The following is a 20,980-nucleotide window of genomic DNA, read 5'->3' as shown; positions in this document are numbered from 1 at the left end:
CAGAGAGCTCTATACCGGGGCTACAGCCAGAGTACGCTTCGGCGTTAATGGAGAGTTGACGTCCCCGTTTAGCGTAGGGCGTGGGGTCAGGCAGGGATGTGTCCTGGCCCCCTTCCTCTTCTCACTCTACACTAATGGCTTGGAGGAGGAGATGTTGAGGGGGGCCCAGGACCTCCCACGCATAAATCGCCGCCTGATCCCAGCCCTGCTCTACGCGGACGACGCCGTCATCCTAGCACGAACACCCAACGAACTCCAGAAAGCAGTGGGCAGATACACGTCCTTCATGGGCAATTTAGACTTAAAGGTGAACGTGAAAAAAACGTTCGTAATGACAGTTGGCAGAGGCCAAAAAAGAACCTATCCCATAGTCCTCAACAACGAAAAGCTTGAACCTACCCCCCACTATCCCTACTTGGGGGTCATGATAGATGACCAACTCTGTTGGAAGCAAGCAGTGAGCACAAGGGCACTCTTATTCAGGAGATCAATTGCAGCTCTAATAACTTTCTCTCAGAGATTAGGCAAAAGACCACCAGTAGAGCTCCTTAAGATTTATAATGCCAAATGCCAGGCAATCGCAACATATGGTGCAGGAGTCTGGGGGTATACTGACATTAGTCCTATTCAGAAGGTGGAAAACACCTTCCTAAGATTCTTGCTAGCTACCCCCAAAGGCACCTCAATCTACGCAATGCACCTAGAATTAGCTATACCCTACCTAGAGGACTTAATTAAAATAGAACCTCTGATGTTGTGGCGCCGCATTTGGAAATCAAACAAAAACGCTCTGACTCAAGCTATCATCGCAGACTCAATGAACATGGACAATTCTGCAAAAATAAAGTGGCTCTTATATGTCAGGAACTTTTTCACCGATCTAGGCCTTGAGAACTACTACTCAGACCCGACATCTATAACGGACATGCCAAAAAAAGATCTTAAACGCCAAGCACTACGCCATTTGGAGTCGTTAAGACTCGCATCCAATTCCTCAAAAACGGCAGTGATCCACTCAAACATGATCCAAGTAGCCTTTGTCATTCACCCGTACCTGGAACTCCAAATACCAACTTACGAGAGGATGCTCATCACAAGATTTAGGCTAAACATATTCTTTAGAATGGTCACTTTTCCGTCACAAAACTGTTGGGATGCTACACTCCCGCCCTGTCCTTGTGACGGTCTATCAACGCAGTCGAACTTGCATGTGATCCTGCTCTGTAAATACCACCAAGCCCACAGAAAGACCTGGCTTTTACCGATATTAAAATCTTGGGGATTGAGACAGTGCAGACCTGCCCTTTTAAGACTGCAAATGTTGGAAACGGCAAATGTCTGTTATTTTATTAGTAGTTTCCTAAAGTGTATTATGAAACATAGAAAGAACCTCTAAAAACCCTGTCAGTTCGAGCATAAGCGGCACCTTGCACATTTTGATTAACTTTTTTCTTTTAACTATGAAATGAATTTTACCAGAAACATATGTAACATGTGTATTTTTACTGTGTATGATATTTTGTGTACTTTTATGGTTTTTCCACTGTGAATAAGCCGAATAAAGATTTTATTATTATTATTATTATAAATATACAAGGGAATCATGATCTTAGCCCATCTCCCAGTTTGGGTAATGTCTAGTCAACAAGAATGTACCACTCCCTGAGAGACCGGAGACTGGTCAACACTACTTCCTGAAGGGAGTAAGGGCAAGAACAGAAAAGTACGCAAAAAAATCTGAAGGAATCAGATCAAGAAAACCTAGCTGACAGATAAGACATTTCCAAAATTGGATATGTCTCAAAAGAAACAAATTGGGCAAGGGGAAAAAACTTTTTTTCTTTAGTCCCCTCACTCACCGGAGTTTCCTCACGGTGACATGCTTCATCATAGGGGCTTCTCAACCCGCTGCGGGTTGAGGCGTGCTACGACTAACGATATTGCGTAGGAGCACTTTTTTTGTGCAGACTATGTGTCGTGTCATGTGAAAAAAGGGGGAAGTGAGTGGAGTGGTGAGGGTTAAAAATATCCTACTAGTGAGCTAAACAAACTTTATTCATGCGCCTAGCGGATACATTAAAAATGGGGTGGTTTACTAGGTGGGCTGGTTCTATTATGATAAACAGTACCCTAGTAACAAGGTCAACTAGTTTCAAGCTGTACCCCTCAGCTCTTCGTCAGGACTTCACAGGGTCCCGCCCTGTGAGTGCCACTCCAAAAGTGTGAAAGATAAGCCTAATTTAATATGAAATTATACATACTATTTTTTTCTGCAATTCAATGGCATATCTGTAAAGAAAAAGACATTTCAAATATTATAGGCTCAAAAACGTTTCTTTTCTGTACTCGCATTCAAAAGAGTCTATAAGTTCAGAGGTATCTTGTGATATTCATAGAAATAAGCATTGTGCCCATAGAGAAGGAATTGTCTAAACTTGAACCACTTTTACATGCACCATTAAAAAATGAGTGGTCCCAATTGCCGGAACACCCAGTGTAAACATACTGTGAAGGTATTTACATTCAAAACACAAAAGTAGCGCAGTGTCTAATACAACACAGAACACGACGATCACAAACACAGAGGGAAAAACATACGTTTAAAAAGGCTAAACTGGGCCTCATGGTCAATCGCGGGAAGGATATGGAGTCCCCGTAAACACCTGTATGGTGGAGTAATCATGGGTTAATTTGGTCTTACCAAGTTGGTTCGGGTGTACTGCGTATTTCAAAACGCGATCCTCGCAACAAATCCATATAGTTGTCTAAAAAAGTTCTTACTTGTTACGAGACTCTTTTCAAACGGAAAACCTACTCGGCTTCCCTTGAGACCGGCGGACGCCGTCTCAGTCTCGCGGGGTGAATATCAAGCTTCCCCGGTCGTGGTCTGGCTTCCGGTAGGTGGCTAGACCGCGTATGCTGATCCAAGATGGCTGTTCGTATTGGAACCGAACGGTGGCCATCTTTGAATACTCGCAAAGGGGATAAAGTAAAAATAAAACATAAATAAAGCTACAAATACAGACAACAAAAAACACAGTGGAACTCATGATTATTTTCAAGAATGTTCATTTTACGATCTTTTCGTGTAAGAGATAAAAGGGTAGGATTATCAGGTCGTGGTCATTCTCAAGGGGTATATTTATGATGTTACAAATAAGACCCTTTATATTATTAGGATTGTTTTGCCAAAAGGCCCCAAGGAATGGTATCGTTTAATCCCTTAGTATCAGTTTTCAATTTGTACACCCAACGCTGTTCTTTTTCCAGAAGACTTTGTTCCAAGTTATCCTGTCCATGTAGTTTGTCAAGGATCACCCACTTCATATCATTTGGTGTGTGGTTACATTCAATAAAATGGGATGTCATTTTGGTCGTGTTCTTTTTCCGTCTGATATTGCTTCTATGTTCCACTATCCTGGTACTGGCTTTTCTGGTTGTCATACCAATATAGTGTAGGTTACAATTACAAGTAATCATATACACTACACCCGAAGTGTTGCAATTGGTGAAGTCTTTTATTTCCCAAGTCATGTTGTTATTGAATGTTATTTTCTTCGTGATACTTGTCAAATGACAGACACTACAGTACACTGGATAATGTCCTCTAGGTACTGTACTGATTGTTCTTTGCTTTGGGTTCCTGTTTTCCATTTTAGGACGAGTATGGACGAGGTAGTCTTTCAGATTTTTTCCTCTTTTATGACTAAACATGGGTTTAGGTATGTCTAGATTCCCACAGTTCAGGGTGCGCCAGTGTTTTTTGATGATTTTGGTTACTTTGTTGGAGGCAATGTTGTAGGTGGTAATACATATAGGTCTCTTCTCTGAGGAATCTTTGATTATTTTCGGTTCCAATAATGCCTCTATTGTTGTTGGCCGCTCGTTTTTTAGCTTTTTTTACCAAGTTCATTGGGTATTGTCTGTCTAGCAGTTTTCTTGTAAGGTCATTAACTTGTTGGTTGAATGCTTCCTTAGAACTGCAGTTGCGCCTTAGTCTTAAAAACTGACCGAAAGGTAGGTTCTCTTTCAGATGTCTCGGATGGAAACTATCGAAAACTAAAAGGCAATTTCTTGCAGTCGGTTTGAAATAGGTGGTTGTACTGAGGGAGTTTCCATTGGCCATGATATTTAAATCCGAGAACACCAACTGTGACCTGCTCATGGTGTGTGTGTGAACTTAAGGAATGGATCCTGCTGATTTAGCCATATTAGGAAGTCTTGTGCCTCTATCTCCGTACCTTCCCAAATGAGTAGGACATCATCGATGTACCTTTTCCAAAGACTCACATGTTGTCTGTGAGGATTCAAGTCACTGAGGATTTTTCTTTTTTCTAGTTGGTAAACATATAACCCCGCTACGCTCGGCGCAAAAGTACTCCCCATGCTAGTACCATGGGACTGCCGGAATAGGGATTCTTCAAAACGAAAAAAAAATTCTGTTAAGGCCAGGTGACAGCATTCAAGGACGACATGGCGAGGTGTTTGGTATTCCCATACTTGTTCAAATAAGACATCTTCCAATATTTGTAGTGTCTCTGCGTGGGGTAAACTTGTATAAAGACTTTCCACGTCCAATCCAATCAGGATATTCTTCGTGGGATCAAATAGTAGATCTTGAAGTACTGTAAGGACCGATTTTGTGTCCTGTAGGTAGGTGTCTGTAGATTGAATCAGTGGTCTCTGGAAAGCATCGCCATATTTTGATAAGGGTTCCAATATTGATCCTATGCCCGATACTATCGGTCTACCTGGAAGGTGTGTTATGGATTTATGAATTTTTGGTATTGTGTAGAAGTAGGGAGTTACTGGGTTCCTACTTTCTAAAAAATCTGCTTCTTTTTTTGTAAGCCAATTTTTGGCAGTTGACTCTTCCACTAGATATGCAATCTCTTTTTTAAGACGGTTGGTAGGGTCTTCCGTGATTTTCACATAATTCCTTCTGTCAGATAGAAGGTTGAGACGACTTCTCTGTAGGTGGTCGTGTTCTGCAACACTATCGCACCCCCCTTGTCCGCTGGTTTCACTGTTATCTCTTTTATGGATGTGAGATTCTTCAGCGCTTCACTTTCTACTTTGCTGAGGTTGTGGAAAACTTTTATAGTTCTAGGGTCAATTTCATCAATGTCCTTCATTACCGCTTTTTCAAAGGCTAACACCTCCACAGGAAGGTTTGCACTGGGTGGTGTGAAGGTAGATTTTTTGTGTAAACCCGTGTCGGTAGTAGGTAGGTTGGTTATGGGTTTATCTTTAAAGAAGACCTGTAATTTTATTTTCCTTATGAATTCGTTCATTTCGCGGGCTAAGAGGAACTTATCCATACTGGGGTTTGGAACGAAACCTAGTCCTTTTTCCAGGACCTTTCTTTGTGTGTCCGTGATCTGGATGTCAGATAGATTTACCACTAAGCTGGTGGTTTGCTCTTTGTTGGTTGGTCCACTGGTCCCATGCTCCTGGTGTGACTCCTGGATGTTTCCAGTGGTTGAGCCCATTGGACTTGTTGTGTTTTTCTTGTTTTTCCTCTTTGTTGACCCCGGCCTCTCGATAAAGGTTGCTGCTGTTGTTCTTGTCTTTGTGTATTGTCCCAGAAATTGTGTGATTGGTGAGGGTATTTTGGTGGAAAACCTGGTGGTCCGTAGAAAAAATTATGAGGTGGTGGTGGTGGACCATATGAAGGGCCGAAAAATCCTGGCCGCAGCTAGACGTGCAAGGTGGGGTAGGTTTGCTTGCAATTGACATGCAAGCTGTTATAAACAAGCATTTCCAAGGCAATAGATCTCGCAATAGGTAAGTTTGAGCTATTGGTTTTGTAAATGACAATTTTTTGTTATGTTTTTGTTTTGAAATTAGTTAAAGTAATATATATATGTCATTTACAATGCTAATAGTTATAACTTTTGCTGTGGTGGTGCAGAGTGATGCTGTGGTGGTGCTGAGTGGTGCTGTGGTGGTGCTGAGTGGTGCTGTGGTGGTGCTGAGTGGTGCTGTGGTGGTGATGAGTGGTGCTGTGGTGGTGATGAGTGGTGCTGTGGTGGTGATGAGTGGTGCTGTGGTGGTGATGAGTGGTGCTGTGGTGGTGATGAGTGGTGCTGTGGTGGTGATGAGTGGTGCTGTGGTGGTGATGAGTGGTGCTGTGGTGGTGATGAGTGGTGCTGTGGTGGTGTTGAGTGATAATGTGGTGGTGCTGAGTGATGCTGGGTTAGCGCTGAGTGATGAAGTGGTGATGCTGAGGCTAGAAAGGCACAAAAAAGTGTTATAGAGGGCAGAAGGTCAGAAAAACAAGGGATAAAAATGCTTGTGTTGTAAATGTAGGTATTGTGGTCAAAGTAACACCACCTTTTTTTGTACTAGATAATTACAATTCTTTTTTTTTCCACTAGAAAAAATACGTAATCGTTGTGAAGAAAACAAGACTGGGAGAATGGAAGTACAATAAACTCTTGGTATTGCTGTGAGGGGGAAGGGGGGGGAATAGAAATCTGAGACATGGCCTGGTAGTCGTTAAAATTGTGAAGCAGTGGGCAGTTTTGGGAAACATTAGGACTTGTTCATACTTGAAAGGCATACTTAATTGGCCTGCGTTAAAAAAGTGAACAGCATTGGTAAATGTTTAGAAGTTGTGCGGCATACTTTGTATTTATGATGTGATTTGTATCACATATTTTGATGTCTTGACGTAAGCATTAAAATACAATTCTTTTGCCATACTTTGCAATTATGATGTGATTTGTATTACATATTTTGATGTAATGACGTAAACTGCAAAATACAAGTTGTGCGCCACACTTTGTATTTATGAAGCGTATCACATAATTGAAATTAAAGACGGAAACAGCAAAGTACATTTGTGGATCAAGTCTGTGGCCTGAGTAATGGGGTTTAAGATAAAAAAAAATGTAGAGCGAAGAGCGTGCATGAGAGTGGGGTGGGGGGTGGAATAGACGAACGTGCAGCTGACAGAGAGAGGCTGTGGTCTGCGTGTTTGCGCGCAGTAAAGGAAAAGAAATGAAATGTACCAAAAGCATGAAACTTGTTTCATATATTTAGATGCAATGACGGAAACAGCAAAATACAAGTCAGACGCCACACTTTGTACTTATGATGTGACTGGATGGGCCGTTGTGTTTTTCGTTTCCTTTAGGTCAGATTTGCATTTCACAGCGGATGGCCGCCAACAGATAAGAATCTTTATGGCTGAGCTTAAAGCACTCCAGTATCCTGGTGTGGTTTCGTCCCCAGCCACACCCCCGCACCCCCCACGAAAAAAAATAACATGATGGTACACAGAATTGCAGAGCTTTATGTTAGTCTTTGTTACAAATGTTCAGTGGTGCAGAGGCCATAGTGAGTAGGTCTTATGTCACTTTTAAAAATCATGACTATCACGCAAGTAATGGAGCAAGTCTGTGGCCTGAGTAATGGGGTTTAAGATTAAAAAAAATGTAGAGCGATGAGCGTGCATGAGAGTGGGGGGGGTCGGGTGGAATAGACGAACGTGCAGCTGACAGAGAGGCTGTGGTCTGGGTGTTTGCGCGCAGTAAAGGAAAAGAAATTAAATGTACCAAAAGCATAAAACTTGTATCATATATTTAGATGCAATGACGAAAACAGCAAAATACAAGTCGGGCGCCACAGTTTGTATCACATATTTGGATGCAAGGACTTGTATCACCTAAAAGAATAGCATTCAAGTAATGGAGCAAGTCTGTTGCCTGATTAATGGGGTTTGGATTAAAAAAAAATGGGAGAGCGAAGAGCGTGCATGAGACGGAGGGAGGGGGTGGAATGGACGAACGTGCAGCTGACAGAGAGAGGCTGTGGTCTGGGTGTTTGCACACAGTAAAGGAAAAGAAAAAATTGACCAAAAAGCATGAAACTTGTTTCATATATTTAGATGCAACGACGGAAACAGCAAAATACAAGTCGGGCGGCACAGTTTGTACTTGTGTGACTTTGATGTAATGACGTAAACTGCAAAATACAAGTTGTGCGCCACACTTTGAATTTATGAAGTGTATCACATAATTGAAATCAAAGACGGAAACCGCAAAGTACAATTTGTGGATCAAGTCTGTGGCCTGAGTAATGGGGTTTAAGATTAAAAAAATGTAGAGCGAAGAGCGTGCATGAGAGTGGGGGGGTGGAATAGACGAACGTGCAGCTGACAGAGAGAGGCTGTGGTCTGCGTGTGCGCGCGCAGTAAAGGAAAATAAATTAAATGCACCAAAAGCATGAAACTTGTATCATATATTTAGATGCAATGACGAAAACAGCAAAATACAAGTCAGGCGCCACAGTTTGTATCACATATTTTGATGCAATGACGACTTGTATCACCTAAAAGAATAGCACGCAAGTAATGGAGTCTGTGGCCTGAGTAATGGGTTTGGAGAGCGAAGAGCGTGCATGAGAGGGAGGGGGGTGGAATAGACGAGCGTGCAGCTGACAGAGAAGCTGTGGTCTGCGTGTTTGCTCGCAGTAATGGAAAAGAAATACATTTTACCAAAAGCATGAAACTTGTATCATATCGAATATGCTACTTACCAGTATGCATCTGTTCTTGGCATGTAGGGCTGCTGACATTCATATCTGTGCATAGATCGCCGCCTAGTGTTGCGTCCGGATGATTGCACATTGTTGTCCTGGAAGAGTCTTCGAAGTATCACGAGATAGGTGGCTCCTCCCCTGGACTACAGTGCGCATGGGCATCCTCTCCATCCTCAGATTGTTTTTCGCCACTGTGGCAGAGATGGAGTGTAGTACAGTAAGTGATGACCATGCTAAGAGTAATTCTGAGTGCTGCAGCCGCTACAGGCGCCGGGGAGGAGGGCGGGCAATATGAATGTCATCAGCCCTACATGCCAAGAACAGATGCATACTGGTAAGTAGCATATTCGGTTCGAGGCATGTGGGCTGCTGAATTCATATCTGTGCATAGAATATATAGCAGTCCCTCTATTAGCGGCGGCTGCCTGTGCCAGCTGCAGCAGTCTGAAAAAGTGTTTTTAGAACAGCCTGTCCTACAGCTGCCTGCTGTTTGGAGTGCACATCTACGCAGAAGTGTTTGGTAAATGTGTGTATGGTGGACCATGTGGCTGCTCTACAGATTTCCCCTAAAGGAATGTTTCCCAGGAAAGCCATGGATGCCCCTAACCTTCGTGTTGAGTGGGCTCTTGGGGGAATCGTTAATGTGCGCTTAGCCTTTTGATAGCAAATCTGTATGCACTTAACGATCCATCTGGCTATACCTGCTTTTGAAATGGGGTTGCCTTTGTGTTGTGGTGAAAAGGCAACAAACAGTTGTTTTGTCTTCCTGAATTCTTTTGTCCTATCTATGTAGTACATGAGAGCTCTTTTGACATCTAGTGTGTGGAGCATTCTCTCTGCCACTCAATCTGGATTCTGGAAGAACACTGGCAGTTCTATAGTTGGATTCATATGGAACTGTGAAACCACCTTAGGCAGAAACTTAGGGTTAGTGCGTAGTACCACCCTGTTGGAGGAAATCTGTATGAATGGCTCTTGGATAGTTAGTGCTTGAAGTTCACTAACTCGTCGTAGTGATGTGATTGCTATTAGGAAAGCCACTTTCCACGTTAAGAATTGTATCTCGCATGAGTGGAGAGGCTCAAAAGGTGGACCCATCAGTCTGGTAAGGACCACATTTAGGTTCCATACAGGTGCTGGTGGGTGTCTGGGAGGAATAACTCGTTTGAGTCCTTCCAGAAAAGCTTTGATGGCAGGCACTCTGAAAAGTGAGAGATGCCGCCTGTTTTGGAGATAAGCTGCTATTGCGGATAAATGTATATGTATGGACGCGTAGGCCAGATTGCATTTGCATAGATGTAATAGATAACAGATGATGTTGTGAGTAGATGCATCTAGCGGATTAATGTCATTATTGGCACAATAAATGACGAATCGCTTCCATTTGGCCGCATAACATGCTCTAGTTGTGGGCCTCCTTGCCTCCTTTATGATATCCATACAGTCAGGAGGCAGGTTGAGGTAGCCAAATTCGAAGCCTCAGGAGCCAGATCGCCAGGTTGAGCTGTTGCGGATCTGGATGCTGAATGTCGCCACGGTTCTGCGTCAAAACTATGGGTGTGAGTTGTAGCCTTTGATGCGGTACCACGGAGAGTTCTAGAAACGTGGTGTACCATGGTTGGCATGCCCACGTTGGAGCAACCAGGATGAGAGTCATCGAGTGTTGCCTCAGTTTGTGTGCCACTAGCGGTATTAGCGGTGCTGGGGGAAAAGCGTACGCAAATATGCCTGACCAGTTCATCCATATCGCATATCCCTGCGACTGTGGGAACCTGGCAGCAAAGTTTTTGGCATTTTACGTTCCTCCTTGTGGCGAATAGGTCTATCTCTGGATGACGCCACTGCTGGAAGCACGGTTGGAGTACTGATGGATGTATCTCCCACTCGTGTATCTGGTGGTTGTGCCTGCTGAGCAGGTTCGCCATCTGATTGTCATTGCCTGGGAGGTGTTCTGCCATGAGGAAGAGGTCTCTGTGAATGGCCCACTTCCACATGCTCTGAGCCAGATGAGACAACTGTGGAGTGTGTACCTCCCTGCTTCCGTATGTAGTACATGGCAGTCATGTTGTCCGTCCGGATCAACACTACTTTGTTGCACAAATGTACTTTTAATGCTTTCAATGCCAAGAAGATTGCCATCAGTTCCAGAAGGTTGATGTGCATCTTTTTCTGCTGTGTTGTCCATAGTCCCAGCACTGTGTAGTGGAGTACATGAGCTCCCCATCCCTGGAGAGATGCGTCCGTTGTCAGTGTTATTTGTGGTACAGGCTCTTGGAACGGTCGCCCCCTGCAAAGGTTTTGTGGGTTCCACCAATGCAGAGAGCTATATGCGCGACCGGTCACCAACACTAGGTCTTTCAATTGTCCGTGAGCCTGATTCCACTGACGTGCTAAGCACTCCTGAAGCGGACGCATGTGTAGTCTCACGTGCGGGACTATGAAGATGCAGGAGGCCATCATGCCTATCAACTGCATGAACACTCGTGCTGGAAGCGAGTGTTGTGGTTTGAATTTCCGTATCAGTAATTGAACGCTGTTGATCCTCACTGAATTTGGCTATGCTTTGGCTGCCAGAGTGTCTATTGTCGCGCCCAAGTACTGCCGTACGTAGGCGGGCTGAAGGTGGGACTTTGGATAATTCAGTGAAAACCCCAGATTGTGAAGAAGGTGAATGGTGTGGGACATGTGGGTGGCACATTGCTGGGCCGACATTTCTTGGATAAGCCAGTCGTCCAGATAAGGGTAGACGTGAACATTCTGTCTCCGTAGGTGTGCAGCCACTGTCGCTAGGCACTTGGTAAACACCCTGGGTGCTGTTACTCCGAAAGGGAGGACTCTGAACTGATAATGCTGATCCTGAATGGTAAATCTGAGATATTTTCTGTGTGACAGGTGTACGGGTATATGCAAATATGCATCCTTTAGATCTAGTGTTGCGAGGAAATCTCCCTGACTGAGTAACGGTAGAACCTGCTGTAACGTGAGCATGTGAAAATGTTGACAGGATGTATTGGTTTAGGGGCCTGAGGTCCAGTATGGGTCTGAGGGACCCGTCCTTTTTTGGGATCAAGAAGTACAGCGAGTACACCCCTGTACCTCTTTGTTCTACAGGCACGAGCTCTATGGCTCCTTTTTGCAGTATGCGGACTACCTCTTGCTGTAATAACTGTATATGCTCTGCGGACATAGGACGGTGTCTTGGGGGTATGTTGGGTGGAGTGGATGTTAACTCCAGACAATAACCGTACTGGATAAGCTGCCTCACCCACCTGTCTGTAGTGATGGATTTCCAGACCAGCAGGAACTGTTGTAGTCTCCCCCCGACCGGTGTTATTTGGCTGGGGGGTAGTGACAAGACGTCACTGTTTGTTAGTGGCGGAGGATCGGGAGTTGTTGTTTCCACGACATCTGCCCTTGGTGCTGTTTCCACGATAGCCACCCCTATTGTTCTTATTGTAGGTGGTCTGCGTGCCTACTTTACTGTATTGTGTCTGCTGGGACACCTGGCCTCTGGAAGCTCCTCTATTTTTGGAGCGACCAAAAGAACAACCCCTGAACTGATGCGACTGTAGAGCCCCCAAAGACTTTGCAGTCTCGGTGTCCTTTTTAATTTTTGCCAAGGTGGTGTCCACTTCTGGGCCAAATATGTAATCCGGGTTAACTGGCTGATTGAGTATGGTGGTTTGTATCTCGGGCTTGAAGCCGGAGATTCTCAGCCAGGCGTGTCTTCGTAACATAACGCTTGTATTAATAGCCCTGGCTGCAGTGTCTGCTGCGTCTAGCGCACACTTAATAGACGCGTTGGATAAGTTTCCCTTCTTGTATTAGCATTTCTGCTGCCTCCTTGTACTCATCTGGCAAGTGTTGTAACAGGGTTTCAAGTGTATCATAATGAGCCCTGTCGTATCTGGCTAAGAGTGCCTGTGTGTTGGAGATTCGCCAGACATTGGCCGCTTGAGCTGCCACCCTTTTCCCTGAGGCTTCTAGCACTTTAGATTCCTTGTCAGGGGGAGGAGCATCACCCGTGGTCTGCGAGTTCGCTCTTTTACGAGCATTTGAAACAACTAGAGAGTCCAATGGCAACTGTCCCCTGATATATGTAGGGTCCACAGGTGCTGGTTTGTATTTTTTTTCAATCCTGGGGTTTACCACTCTTGCCCTTGTGGTTTCCTTAAAGAGGTCTCCAGCGTGTTTCAGGACACCTTTCAGCATGGGCAGAGTCTTGACAGTTCTCTCTGAGGTTGAGAAGGTGTCAAATAAAAAGTCCTCTTCAATAGGGTCAGCATGGAGTTGGACATCGTGATTTTTTGCTGCCCTCTCAATAAGTGCGATAAACGCAGCCGTGTCTTCTGTAGGTGAGGGTTTAACAGCATAGATATTGCTGTCAGGGGCATTTTGTGGCTCCCCTGGGTCAACAGCGTCTGTCCAGGGTTCAGTGTGGTCTTCTGGATCAGTGTCGACAGGATAACTGTATTCCTCATTGTCAGCATCCCCTACATCCACATCTGAATGTGTGGGTGAAAAAGGAGCAGGTTCTCGTCCATATTTTTGTAGAGGTTCAAAAAGAAGGTGATGTTGCTGAATCCCTTTTTTTCTTTAATGGAGTTTTATACGACTCCATCGGCTGTTCTGGGACGCTCTTTCGCTTGTGAATGGAAAGTCTACCAGTCTCAGCATCGATGAATTGCCTCGACTGGTCTTCCTGCAGAGGCTGTCTATGCTTTGTGGCCTCTTCAGTAGTTGTAGTCTTTTGCCCCATGGACACCTTCTTGGCCGCTTCAATGTCCGTCTTTGGGGCGAACGCCTTAGGTGTCACTGGCGGCGGCAGTATAAACTTAATCGGTGCCGACGCCTTCGGAGTCTAACTGACTGTCTTTGGGGGTGGAGTGGCGTTCGGTCCGACAGCTATAGCTTTTTCCTTAATGCGCTGCAGCGAATCCGACACTTGCTTTGAAAAAGAGGCGGATGGTCGTGTCGACTCGATGGGATCTTTAGAGCCACTGTTTGTTTTGTGCTCGAGGTCTTTGCTGACTTTCGCTTTGTCGAGTCGACGCTTGGGATCGATAACGTCCTGTGTTTCGAGTCCTTTATTCGTGTCTACGGTCTTCGGCGCCGACTTCTTTGGGTCAATGTCCTTGACCTTTTTCTTCGGTGCCCCGGCCTTCGACTCGACACCCTTTAGCGACATCTCTGGGTCGATAGCACTCTTGTTTCGTCTGAGCCGATGGTTCAGAAGCCTTCGATCCGATCAAAGTAAGTTGTACTTTCGGTTTCGATTTTGTTTCCGGTGCTTTCGGTTTTGTGGTCACCAATGTTTTTTGTTTCGATTGATCAACCGATGGCTTTTAGAATTGTCTGTAGCCGGGCCTTGAAGCGAGGCTGTAGAACTATGCGCTTGATCTTGGGTAAGGCCATGTGGCGATCCCTCGACCTGAGCCTTATAGTGTTTCAGTCTCGGCCCCCATACCAACGGTTGGGCCTAGCTCCTTGCTCGAGCTATCTTCTATGGCTCCAAAGGCCTCATCGTCGTCTCCTACCTCGTCGACGACGTCTTCATTTTCTACCATCTCCTCATCCTCTGCGTCATAACTGGAGTCAATCTGACGCAGGATCCGACTGGTTCTCTTAAACTTCCTGCTCGACCCCCTCATCTTCCTCAGCATCGAAGATGTTCACCGGGTCAGGCGCTGTCTGCTGGGCTTCCTTCCGCGCCGCGCGTCGAAGGCGAAGTGTTTTGTTGGACCGGAACCAAGAACAAGCCACACAGCTGGCTTCATCGTGATCCGGTGACAGTCACTTGTTGCACACCGGGTGGACATCGATGTGGGGATACTTGGAGTTGGATACTTGGGACATCTCTTGAATGGGCTCCGTTCCATTATCAATCGTCGATAAGGCCTCTGGCGTCGACTGGGCCTTTGGAGCTGAATAGCCACGCAGCTTCTTGACTTTCGGCTCGAGAATCGAGCTGGAACGAGTACTCGGCACCGATCGCAAAGACAATACCGACGATACCTAGAGGCCTTTTGGCCAAATATAACGTTTTCTATCGATTCCGAACTTGAGTTAACAAATATACATCCGAACCCAATGGCGGAAAAAAACAATCTGAGGATGCGCATGCGAACTGTAGTCCAGGGGGGGAGCCACCTATCTCGTGATACTTCGAAGACTCTTCCAGGACAACAATGTGCAATCATCCGGACCCAACACTATGCGGCGATCTATGCACAGATATGAATTCAGCAGCCCACATGCCTCGAACATTTAGATGCAATGACGGAAACAGCAAAATACAAGTCGTGCGCCACACTTTGTACGTGTGACTTGTATCACATATTTGGATGCAATGACTACTTGTATCATCTAAAAGAATAGCACGCAAGTAATGGAGTCTGTGGCCTGAGTAATGGGTTTGGAGAGCTAAGAGCGTGCACGAGAGGGAAGGGGGGTGGAATAGACGAACGTGCAGCTGACAGAGAGAGGCTGTGGTCTGCGTGTTTGCGCGCAGTAAAGGAAAAGAAATACATTTCACCAAAAGCATGAAACTTGTATCATATATTTAGATGCAATGACGGAAACCGCAAAATAAAAGTTGTGCGCCACACTTTGTACTTATGATGCGACTTGTATCACATAAAAAATAGGACGCAAGTAATGGAGCAAGTCTGTGGCCTGAAGGGGCATAAAAAAAAAAAACTCAGCGTCCGCGAAATAAAAGCCTTTGATGCAGCAGGGGGCGGAGCGGAACCCCTTGAAGTGAAGCTGCTGGCGGCACCACGCTGGGGAAGTAACAGATGGCTTGGATGTGAAGCTCTTGGAGGCAGGCGGCTCGGACACGTGCTCTGGCACGAGAGCACATGCACGCGTGGAAATCCGCTTTTTTGGAGAGCTTAGTTTAACTCGGAGTTTCACCGCAATAGACTCGTCCTATTCATTCCTGCGGAATGGAATAGGCCGAGACCTAACAAAACACGCAAGTGTTTGTTTTTTAGCCTGAAAGTTAATCTAACGCCGTGAGGACGGAAAGGGGACTGTTTTTAGCCTGAAAGTTAATCTACCGCCGTGAGGACAGAAAGGGGACTGTTTTTTAGCCTGAAAGTTAATCTAACGCAGTGAGGACGGAAAGGGGACTGTTTTTTAGCCTGAAAGTTAATCTAACACAGTGATGACGGAAAGGGGACTGTTTTTTAGCCTGAAAGTTAATCTAACGCCGTGAGGACAGAAGGGGGACAGGAGATGTGCACACCACGTAGCTGAACGTGCGCGTACACCTGCTCAAATCGCCAAAAGCTGTGCGTGCCCATCTCCTGTCCCACTTCCGAGGCAAGTCGGCAACAAAAAGTCTCGCTGGCGACAGCGCTTCGCGCTGCGTCGGCAGGTGCGAGACCTAAAAAAGAAGAAAACGCATAAAGTCTCCTCAGATGAGGACTCTTCAGAACCTTCAATCCCTGGTCTCAAGCCTTCAAAGCACTCTTACTGCCTCAGTGCCTTCAACAAAAATCCTCTCGTCGACGTCTCAGTCGTGGATGACTAAGACCATCCCCACAGTAACTGTCTCTACACAGTCAACATTGCAGAGTAAGACTTCTGAGGCCGTGTTGTCAACCAATTTTCTTGGCCGTCATCTCCTCGTCTACGCACTCTACACCGGAAGCTTTTAGTCAAAAGCATAATCTGCAATACCCTCATTGACGAAGCCAGCGACAGAGCAGTCGACAACAGATGAACCATCGATGAAGCAGTCTGAGCCGGATGTCTCATCACCGAAGCTGTCTTACAAGGACCCTTCAAGCTATGTTCCCTCAGAGCTGTTGACGAAAATGTAGACGCAAAAGAAACCTACACAAATATTTCCGGAACCTCATGAATCTTCCCCCAGCAAAGTGTTGCCATTCTCTCTGCACCGTTTACTTTATGAGCTGGATGATTCAGATGAGATGGGGCCTTTTGGAGCTGCGCATAGCCAATCTAAGCTAAGAGTAAAGTATCAGGAGGAAGAGAAGGAAGGTTCTTATTATGGACACTATAATATACAGCATAATTACTTTTACAACCCAGATCACCGCCTCGTCCATCTCAAATTCATATGCCTAATTAGTGCAAGACTTACAGGAGATGCTACGAGTTTACAGATTCCAGACAGGATGCGCAAGTTCCTCCAAAACCACCACCTCCAGCTACGCCACTGCAGCGCCCTCCAACACCAAAAATATTTCACTCGCCTTATTGCTGAAGTTTGAATGAAAGTAACTTTTAATGCAAAGGTGACTTTAGAAAACCATCAACTTCCTTCCCCAAACAGCTGGTAACCGTTTCTCACTGACTGCAGCAGTTCTCCCATGAGGAGCCTACTCCCTTCACGCTAAGAGGTGTGAAGCACTCCCAGGAAGGGAAACAAATGATCTGCTGGTGGGAGGAGGTGTAACCTCCTCTGGTTAGGATGGCCCCAGGGTGGTGGCCACAGATGGTGCAGATTCAAAGCTGCTACCACCTCTGAGACTCAAATGTGAATCATACCTTAGCCTTCATGCTCCTTTGTGCAAGTAGATATTCTGGCATCTCCCCCACAGGGGGGGAAATCTCACAGCAATTCCAGTTTTGCAGAAGAGGTGGCTAATTATACTGGACACACCTAAGGAGTGTGTCCATGGGCTCTGTGACCGGGAAGAAAGGTCCTGACAGATTGGATATGGGCAGAGGTAGACTGTGGGATTGTTTAGTGGCAAGCCCACAAGAAATGGGACTGCCACATGGGAATTTTAACCCCACTGGCATAAAGTCCTCCCCACCCACATAATCAAAATTGACATACAAGTCGCAACACCTGGCTTTTAGATCACTGCTGGATTCGGAAAGGACAGAAGCAGGATGGCACCTGCTGAACCTGTGACCTTAAAAAGAAAGGCAGCAGCTGTTGAACAAAAGACAGGACTTGAGGGGGCTGCTCCAATTGTTGACTTTGTGGATCGACATCCCAAGGGCTGGAGAGACCAGAAGGGCTGGAACTGCTCTCACTTGTGCCAATCACCAGAGAGTGGACTCCAAGGGCTAGTTGGCTAATCGGTCATGCATCAGGGACACAAAAACTAAAGACGTCCTGCACTGGCAAAGTACCAGCTGACCAGTTCACCCTGGACTGGCCCTGGACCCTGCTGTTTAACCGGGAGATAGGATCCTGGCCCTCAAGTGGTCCCTCGCAGGTCCTGGAATCTTGGTTAGTGTAAGAGTGTACTTGTCATCACAGAACTGATACTTGTGAGTCAAAGATAACTGATTTTGAGCCCAGAGTCTGAAGCCCAGACTATTGCTGCTTGCCTTTTTGTAGGAACCCTAGAGTACCACAACCATGCCATAGTCAGATGCACAAACATAAGAAGCCTTTCAGCAACCCTATGAGAGACCCATGCAACACCAGACATTCGAGATCAAGAAATAAACATTAATCGCAGCTTTACACCTTGAGAAAATCTATTCTTAAAATGACAGGCTTGAGAGGAGTTTGTACATAAAAGGCCTGCCAAAGAGTGAAACAGCAGCCCTGCCAGAAAACGCACTGCACCTGAAAGTCAGTTATCACCTCAATCAATGCAGCGCAGGAATCCATGGACTGTCCATCGGAGCTGTATAGGCCTAAATTAGTGGAGAAGTGTGGCTCAATGTAACTGCGATCCTGCAGAATACAAACGGGCATTGTTCCTTGGAACACCACAGTCATCGTACTCCTAAGATCCCCACGGGTCCAAAGCCCCTGGCACACCTGCAAGTAATTTTACTCCTTAAGCTAGGCTCTAATGGTCGATAAGTTATCGCTCAGATACCGCCGGAATTCTGCCAAGTTCGTCCTGATCCCCTGCAGTAGGAGGTTGCCATACCAGAGAATTCCTCAACTCACACCCTATATTATCCCTGGGCCACAACTCGCCGATCAGGGCGGTTGTAAAATGACTATACCAGGCAGGCAAATGTTCAATTGTCAGTCCTGATGATGATCCCACATATTAGAGCATAAGGGATCGAAACGTCGACTTGTTTATAAGTGTTTTCACAACCTGACTAGTATGTGTGAATAATGTTGTGTCTAGCACTTTTTTGGCATTACTTAAAACTAACACTGACTTAAAAGTGGCCAATAATGCTCTCCCTTGCCTGAAAAATTCCCTTCCCTGTGTGTCCTCAGTATGGTACAGGACTGTTCCTTACCAACATTCCTTTATGTGTCTTTTCAATTGATTGAAAAATAAAATACCCTGTCCGGCTGGACAGTGGACAAATATAGTTCCCATTGTGGCCTGTTTTATCCCAATATTGATCCTAGATATACTAAGGACCTTTGTTTCCCCTTAATTCATTGACACCCACGGTCTTCAGTTAACTGAATGGGTTCCCTTGTTTACCTAAAAAGTCAATGGTTAGAGCGGCAGACCCTGCTGCAGAAGTCTGGCCCGGGACCAGGGTTCAATTCTCGCCTCGGCGGGTCTTGGGCTGAATTTCCTCGGACCTGATAATTATATCCTCGGCGCCTAGTCTAATCATGGGTCCCACTCTGCAACTCTGGGCAATAGCTTGCTTAATCTCCACACCGGCCCCAACAACGCTAGGATGCCTGGCCTCACCTTAGGGGTGCCCAGGAGTGGGCACTTCTCAGTGAAAGGCCAGGAAGGGGTCCTTAGCGGTATTCGTACAAGCGCCGAGATGCCTCCAGGCAGTCGTGCGCTATACAAAATACGTAATTATTAAATGCTAGAGAGGTGGTTCTTAACCTTTTGACTACCGCCACTTAATCATTAATGGAACCCAGGGACCTTTACTAATCCATGGTTATATTATAGGGATCCCCAAGGAGTCATTATTGGAAGCTGCGGACAACGGCCAAAGCATTCGATGATTTGAATGGCAAAACAATACAGAAATCGGCATTCATCAAACAAATACACAAATGACATTTTTTATTTCACTCAAATATTTTAAAAAAGCTATTCTAATGGGAATGCTGGAGCGTTTCTAACTTAAATTGAGGCCACTCATCGTCCATACTGTATTCTGTTTGATGCACTTACACTGCTCTCACAAATCATTCAAACTTAATTTTTAGCCCACAATTTCAAATTCTGTCCTATTTACAGAACATTTGAAAATGTTCAACTTTAAATTTCGCTTCTTCATTTACATACATTTTATTAATCGGTTTATATTTAATTTTTTAGGTAGTCGCAGACCCCTTGAGTCGGCTTCGTAGACCGCCAGGGGTCCAAGGACCGCAGGTAACGAATCACAACGTGAGAGACTTCCACAACATGCTCTGTATGTACCACAACCGATAAAAGCTTGCACACAAACCTTGAGGTCCTCGCATTCCAGGTCTTCCCTTGGCTTCCTCCATAACTTCACATACTCTGCATGTTTTCGCTTCTCTTCACGAAGTTTTTCCCTTTCCTGCAATTAAAACATTAAAGGTTAATAACAAATAACTGTCTGTTAGAAGCAAGTTTTTGCATCCATTCCCTCGTTTCTCGGGGGGAGGGATGCGATAAAGAGGCAAAAGGTTATAGGCCTTCAACAATTCTGGTCTGAAGTACTTTTCGCTAACTGGTGCTGTTGCTGAATTTTATGCATAAGAAAAACCTAACAAGTGATTGCTAATGCCAAAAAGTCTGGATTTAAAGGAATGTTGTCCATTAATGTGGCACATTACTAGTAAGCAGCATTGGATGGATATGCATGTGTGTGGAAGCAAAGAACTGTACAATAATATTGTGTAGGATAAAAGGTCAGGTGATGGTTGCCAGACCTAAACACCCATCTAGGTTAATGACTGCTGTAGGAAGCTGGCTCTGTATATGGTATGCCCCCAGGTGGTCATACCGTGCACAGAGACCAGGGGTTTCCCAAAAGCATACAGGGCTCAACGTAAAGCCCAAAGTTCTCTATTAGTGGTCGTGTGGGCGAGCAGCCTTAGGCCTAACAGAGGAGTGTAAGACACTGACCAATAATGGACGCACAACTCAGTCAGTCAAGCCACTTTATTCGAATAATTAAAATCATAAAAGTACAGGTACACAATACAGATGGGCGATACATAAATGTAAACAATTTCTACACAAATATATAAATAATTTAAAAGTAGAGAGATATATCAGATAAAAACGGTTACATGATGTTAAAATTCAAAGAAGTTCATGATTCAATCATCAAAAGGAATCTTTTTCTCCTGAGACGAACAGCAGCAACAAGAAAACTGGTGATGTTAAAAATGTTCCAGGTATTATCTAACAGTTGAAGGTGCATTAGGGCTGGTCTGACCTGTAAGAAGCCCTTTCCTCTCAGGAGCGGAATTAAAAACTTCTTCCTAATAGAGTAAAAATCGCAAAGCATTATTAAGTGCATGGTGTCCTGATTTGATAAACTATCACAGTTACACGGGGCTATGTCT

General features: G+C 45.2%; 1 protein-coding gene across 1 annotated transcript in view; it reads right to left on the bottom strand.

The window, feature by feature from the left end:
* BAZ1A (bromodomain adjacent to zinc finger domain 1A) overlaps positions 1 to 20,980 on the bottom strand; it is a 510,573-nt gene that overhangs the window by 371,874 nt on the left and 117,719 nt on the right. The window contains exon 9 of the mRNA XM_086936946.1: positions 19,888 to 19,983. Within this exon, the coding sequence (XP_086793072.1) occupies positions 19,888 to 19,983 (96 nt within the window). The remainder of the gene's footprint in view (positions 1 to 19,887; positions 19,984 to 20,980) is intronic.

The sequence above is a fragment of the Lissotriton vulgaris genome, chromosome 9, assembly GCF_964263255.1.
Source record: "Lissotriton vulgaris chromosome 9, aLisVul1.2, whole genome shotgun sequence".
Classification (NCBI taxonomy): domain Eukaryota; kingdom Metazoa; phylum Chordata; class Amphibia; order Caudata; family Salamandridae; genus Lissotriton; species Lissotriton vulgaris.
Note: the sequence above shows the minus strand (reverse complement) of the source record. Positions and strands in the feature narration are given on the sequence as shown.